Source organism: Topomyia yanbarensis, chromosome 3 (assembly GCF_030247195.1).
Source record: "Topomyia yanbarensis strain Yona2022 chromosome 3, ASM3024719v1, whole genome shotgun sequence".
NCBI classification, from domain to species: domain Eukaryota; kingdom Metazoa; phylum Arthropoda; class Insecta; order Diptera; family Culicidae; genus Topomyia; species Topomyia yanbarensis.
Window position 1 is genome coordinate 142,315,922 of NC_080672.1, and position 6,281 is coordinate 142,322,202.

A 6,281-nucleotide genomic window follows, 5' to 3' on the forward strand; every position below is an offset into this window, starting at 1 on the left:
CCCGCATCAGCACCGTGACAAACCCTACATAAGCCAAGTAATTTGTTGACAAACGCAGCTGACGCGTGTATCTGTGCACGCCGCCACTCGACTCACTACGATGCGCCAAATCAACAACCTACACAGAACGGCGGCGGGTTGTTTAGGTTGCACGCTTACACATGTCGCAAAGCGCTGCTTCCACAAACTGGTTACATCGTTTGGTCCCGCGCGACAAGCAGTTAACGAAACATCGTTGAGCTGTTGATTGCTTTCATAGCAAAGCAAACAACACAAACTGGTATGCATTTCATAGCTTGCAGTCCCAGCAAATGTGGAACGATGTGACCGTGCTAGTGATTGAAAAATCGACAAACGCCCCACGAGAGTCTTATTTCAATGACCACCCTAAATAAGCAAATCGTGTCTCGTGTGTGTGTGTGCGCGGTATGTGTTGGGGCAGATATTGTATTAGTCGAATAGTTAGTTTACGTTCAGACAATCTTTTGTATTTGCCGCTTGATAAATAGTCGTGGGTTTATCTTACTAATACATACAAAAGTACTAAGTGACCCGCGCTGGAGCTTTTCATTCACAAATTAGTATCGACCTGAACCGCAGTCGTCATCATTGATAGTTTTGTGAAGTCGATTGTTTATTCATCCTGATACGCACTTATATTAGATTTCACTACTAGTACTAAATTTTTCGAGAAACCTGAAAGATTTAATTTTGCATTTAATGAAAGCATTGCTTGTCTCGCGAAAAAAACTAAAATCTTGTAGATCATAGTAGCTTAAATATTCGGAATGATTCATAGTGATTTTTCTTGCCTTTAATTGGTGTTTTTGAGTCACTTGTGAAAAAGTGCAACCGAAACCGGTTTATTGTAGGCGAAAGGAAGTAACACAATGAACAACACCAGCAATATTCATCTTCTCTGCGTATCGGATCCACAGGTATCAAAAATCATTCGCAGTTAGGGTGTGTCGTAGCATGTGTAAACATCGTCGCCATATATTCGGCATTTCGATCATGAATCGACCAAAGGGCCGTAGTCGCAATGATATCGAATCGAGAAAAATAGCTTTGAAAATTCGGTTCAGAAAATTAAATCGTATTTTAACAGTGTTTGCATACTGCGCCTTCAAATGTATTGAAACACTTTGAAACAATACTAGTTTTCGGAAGCATAACTAAAATGTTTTATATAATAACGTTTTCGTTGATAAAATTGAAAACAGATTATTTCGCCGAGTGTTGTTATGAAATGTTGATTAGGCCATTTTTGAGTCGCCCTCTTGTTTTGACGACTCTCAATTTCGCCCTGCAGTGTCGCCAAAAAACAAAAATCAAATGTGGCTTTCGCCGTGCTCGCTGGAGGGGAAAATTTGTTATTCCCCCTGGGCGTAACAAGCACTTGGTTTTTGTTTAGGGCGAGTCTGTTTACGGACCTTGTAAACAATGATGCTGTCAATTTCGCCTGTATACACTCCTTAGAAATGCAGAGGCGTAACCCGCCTGGCTTTTTGTTTACAGTCGAAAGTCGGATCCGCCGTTTTGTTTTTTATTGATTTTCATGAAGTGTGAAATATTTATAAATGAGTTTTTATATTTTTTATAAAGTATTTTTACTCCTCTTTCAGATATTAATGAAATCTCTGTTTGTGTACATTTGTTAGTTTCGCCCATTTGTCGGATCACGATCGATTTCATCGTTCGCTAGACCCTAGTGAAATTCGATTTGTTGTTTAATGTACCGTACTAACTGCCTATCATTTTCAGCATGCACTCGCGGTTAGTTTGGCCGACAAGAATCTGAAAAACTTTCAGTACGCTCTAAGTAGTGGTGCCGATCCGAATGTGCGTGATGATTCTGTCGGACTCTCGGTGTTCGAGCACGCCTGCCAAACTGCCGGGTCAGCTAAGTTTATATTCGAGTGTCTGAAGCACGGTGCTGATTCACAGCTGGTAAGCATTCTTCCAATGTCAACAGTGATTTGTGCGGAATTGTGTTTTTATTTTCATCGCGTAAACATTTGGGATAGTTGAAACGTTCGATGTTTGAACAGTCCAGCTATTTTGAATGAAAAGCAAACTATTGCCCATGGGGATGCATTTTGCATATTACTATTTATATCATAGTCTCTTACACGATTTACTAAAAATTAACATAAATTTTCGCTGTCATCGCGAGCAGTGGGTGGTTCGGTAGATGTAAATTTGCATTTTGCTTTATAGCTAATGTCGGTATTTTTGATTAATCGACCCATTTCTTTCAGCCAAATATTAACGGAAAATATCCGATTCATCTGGCGATAGCGTCCGAAGATCCAGATAATATCCGTACATTGTTGGATACGCCAGGGCTAAACATTGATGTAGCATATCAAGATCAAACACCTCTGCATCTACTATTCGATCGTCTAACTAACAACAATTGGGAAAACGTTTTTGATTGTGTGAAACAATTCATTCGGAAAGGAGCAGATGTAAATATTCCTAATAGTGACAACCGAACGGCAATCGGGGTTCTTGTAAAGAATTCTAAAAACTGGCAGAAGAACTCAGAGTATTGGAGGAAAGATATTCTTCAATATTGCCTAAAATTCGCTTCAGTCGATGTCGATTCGTTCCGAAAGGGCGAACTGAGAAAGAAAATCGTTGAGTACTTCCCTGATATTACAATTCCGGACTTCACGATGGAGACGAATCTAGCAGTTCTGATCTCTCTGATCAAAAGCCAGAACGAAAGAAAGTTCGACTTAGCACTGAAACAATACAAAGACAAGCAAACAGATGAAAAAGAGTGGCAACGAGAGTTTAAGGAACTATTAAAAGCCGCTGTTCAAACTGGAAAATTGTCTCTGGTATCAAAACTAACACCAGATTATTACAAATTTGACGCAGGATCCGATTTGCCCGAGCTGCTGGCAAGGTGCTGCAATTACGGTTTCCATGATATATTGTCATTTATTTTGGCAAGAACTGGACACGATATAACGGATGTTAAATCGATAAATTCGACTCCTTTGTTGTCACTGGTTGTCAAGGAAATAAATACACTCAAAGACAGGGAGAAGTGTCCATTTTTCAAGTGCCTGAACATTCTGCTCGAAGACGGTCGTGTGGAGATCGACAAACAAGACGAAAAGGGATTTAGTGCATTACACTATGCGGTCAAGTATAAGGTTGATTCTGCTGTGGAATTACTGCTATCAAACTCAGCTTACATCGGAGCAGTCAACATGTTCAAAGAACTGCCTATTTGTGAAATGCACCCAGAGACTCTGGAAGATTATTTGGACTCCTGCGTAACAGCAAACGAAAAACGTCCGGGAGATGACGACTACGAAGTAAACATTGATTTCTCCTGTCTGGTTCCTCCTCATTTCAAGAAGAATTATACTGGGGGCACCGACACTCCAAACAAAGCCAGTGATGAAATGTTACCGATTGTTTATATGGCAAACTCTAGTGATTTGAAACATTTGCTGAAACACCCTGTGATATCCAGTTATGTGCTAATCAAATGGCTACGGCTTAGTCTCTACTTCTATATCAATTTAGTGATCTGTACACTGTTCTTTTTGGCCTTTACATGCTACATAGTACGATGCTACGGTCAAGAGGATGTGGACCGATGGATCAAAGAACTACTTCGAATAATTTGTTTACTTGGAACTACCTACATGGCATTAAGGGAAATTGGCCAAATGATGTTGCACGTGAAGATGTACTTTGCTTCGATAGAAAATTGGATGGAAATTACACTAATAATAGCATCCTACACTGTGTTGCTGAAAGAGTTCCAAAGTGAAGCTCGACAAATAATATCCGCCGTGGTTATTCTTCTATCGGCAGTCGAATTCACTCTACTGGTTGGAACGCTTCCTGTTCTATCGATATCCACCCATATGGTAATGCTGAAAACTGTTTCGAAAAACTTTCTGAAAAGTTTGATACTGTATTCCATAATACTCATCTCGTTCGCCTTTTGCTTCTATACGTTGTTCAATGTAAACAACGCTGGAAACACGAGAAGTTCGAATTCTACACCGAAAGAAGAAAATGACGAACCACAAGAAGAGGAAGACAAGTTCAATACATTTGCTGGTATTGGCACTGCGTTGCTTAAAACAGTAGTCATGTTAACGGGTTTGTGCTCTTATGTTTAGTTAAATTTTGCAATCACATCATATTTTGTTTATTTTCAGGTGAATTCGAAGCAGCCAACATAAAGTTCCAGATAAATGGTGTTAGTTATCTGATATTTTTACTATTTATATTTTTCGTTGCCATTGTGATATTTAATCTAATGAACGGGTTAGCTGTTAGTGACACAGCGGTTAGTAAACACAAAATCTCTTTCACATTAATTCAGAATTAGAAAATATTTACCTTTTAGGCGATCAAAGCGGAAGCAGAACTGATAGGACTTTCCCAAAAAGTGGATGTAATCTCAAAATACGAAAACGCTTTGAAGTCACCAAAAACCAACGGAGTATTGTAAATACCTCAAACTACATACCTACTGTTACGATTTACTAATTTTCTACAATTAATTTCATTCTAGAATAAAGCTGATATTCGTCGTCTTTCCGAGAACTTTCCTGCAACTATTTCCAGACTACCTGCCGCTGAATTATGTGATAGTGGCGCCGAACCAATCCAACACCATATTTATCCCGAGACCTCAACCAAGAGGAGATGCTGAATCCGTAATAGAGGTGGAGAGTCACATTGAGCTGCTTCCGAGTGGTCCTCGTAGCAATGAAAAATTCAAACTGAGCCTCGGATGCTGCATTCTGCCGTCAATATCGAAGATGGATAATAAAATTATGAAGTATGCTAAGGAAATTCTGCATTCTCGAAACAAACGAGGGCATGTGATCGATAAAATACAACCGCTGGAGATGAGATTATCGAAAATTGAAAGCAATATCGAAACGATATTACAGTACTTGAGAAGTAAAGAAACGAAATAACTTTTTAATGCACTACTCGATTCCTACAGGACTATACTAATATTATTGTTAAGTTTCTCGAATTAGCAGCAAATGCTTTGCATTATTTTATTGCGTGGCAAAATATGTCCAAAACAGATTTGAACATTTATTCTGTATTTATTGGCTTTTGCCAAACTAGTTCCCCTCACATAGAGTAAGTACTGCAAAAGTAACATGTTTGTATGTGATTGATTCTTCACTCTTCAGAATTATTGTTGTGACTATTTTCACCAGTAACACCGAACATGTTAAATAAAAAATGATGTAATCCACCTACCCGTGTACCTTTCTTTTGTAGCAAATCCATTAACCTTTAGTATGAACATTCCGTGATAACTCCCGGCCTTTTTCAAACCAACATCTGCGTTTGTAAAAAGCATAACAACACAGAGCATGGGCTGGGCCCACCAAATTTTTCCCGTGGAGTCACGGATTTCAAAGGTCCGTGTGTTGTTTAGCAGACTACACGGGTTCGCATTTAGCGAAATGGGGTTCGAGAAGGGAATTCAACTACTAAACAAATTTTTATCTTGAGTCAAACTATAGATACATTTTTTGTAATATAACTGGCGTACTCATCTTTTGAGTTCGATCGCAGTAACCTTTGACGTAGGAAGTGAAAAATTTTCTCCGCTGCCGTTATTTTACGAAACATTTCACAATAAAAAATGTACTAATTAAGTGAAAGTACTTTTGAAAAGTTGTGATTGTCGTATACTGGAATACGGAGGAAGATTGTTCTAGAAGAATATTTTACATTTTATATTTCTATACTAGCTGAAAAAATGTGGAAGTGCTAGGAGTAGGGTTCGTCGCGGGGCGGATGTGGGCGGTAGATGGATAGTCCGCACCGCAACCGCGAAAAAATAATAAAACCGCACCTCATGTATTTTTAAAAATTGTGTTGAAATTATTCATTTATTTTGTATAACCATATAAAGTGTTATTCTTATTTACACGAAAATTAACTTTGACGGCCTCCTCAGAATGTAACATTTATGAAAAAATTCAACTTTTGCGATTTTTATTAATAAAATGCCCTACATTTTATGACCAATACTTTCGACACAAGGTAAAAGCCCTCTCCTAGGTTGACGGGTTTGACGGTATCGCAAACATCTTGAAGCATATTTGAGCAGACACCTGCTTTAAGATGGTTATTGCATTACGCCTCGATAGTGGTGCATCGAGGAGACCGAGAGGGCTTATGGGCCTTTTTTATGTTTTTTTTTGTTATTTCATACTCTGCACCAGCCCAAACTAACAGTCAGCTAAGAGCCTGTGCGCACTGGC

The 6,281-nt window shown here is 38.9% G+C and overlaps 1 protein-coding gene across 1 annotated transcript; it reads left to right on the plus strand.

Moving 5' to 3' along the window:
- Nucleotides 1-569: 569 nt before the first annotated feature.
- On the plus strand, nt 570-5,260 carry LOC131690398 (transient receptor potential cation channel protein painless-like). Its single transcript, XM_058976128.1, has 6 exons — nt 570-938; nt 1,765-1,950; nt 2,262-4,137; nt 4,197-4,327; nt 4,388-4,488; nt 4,556-5,260. The coding sequence occupies exons 1-6, from the start codon at nt 891-893 to the stop codon at nt 4,965-4,967; spliced, it is 2,754 nt and encodes a 917-aa protein (XP_058832111.1). The 5' UTR covers nt 570-890; the 3' UTR covers nt 4,968-5,260.
- Nucleotides 5,261-6,281: the final 1,021 nt, after the last annotated feature.

Excerpts from the sequence above, each read along its gene's own strand:
- LOC131690398 (XM_058976128.1), top strand. The coding sequence starts at position 891 with ATGAACAACACCAGCAATATTCATCTTCTCTGCGTATCGGATCCACAG. Across the intron at positions 939-1,764 it reads TCTGCGTATCGGATCCACAG|CATGCACTCGCGGTTAGTTT; the intron begins GTATCAAAAATC and ends TATCATTTTCAG. Across the intron at positions 4,138-4,196 it reads AACAGTAGTCATGTTAACGG|GTGAATTCGAAGCAGCCAAC; the intron begins GTTTGTGCTCTT and ends GTTTATTTTCAG.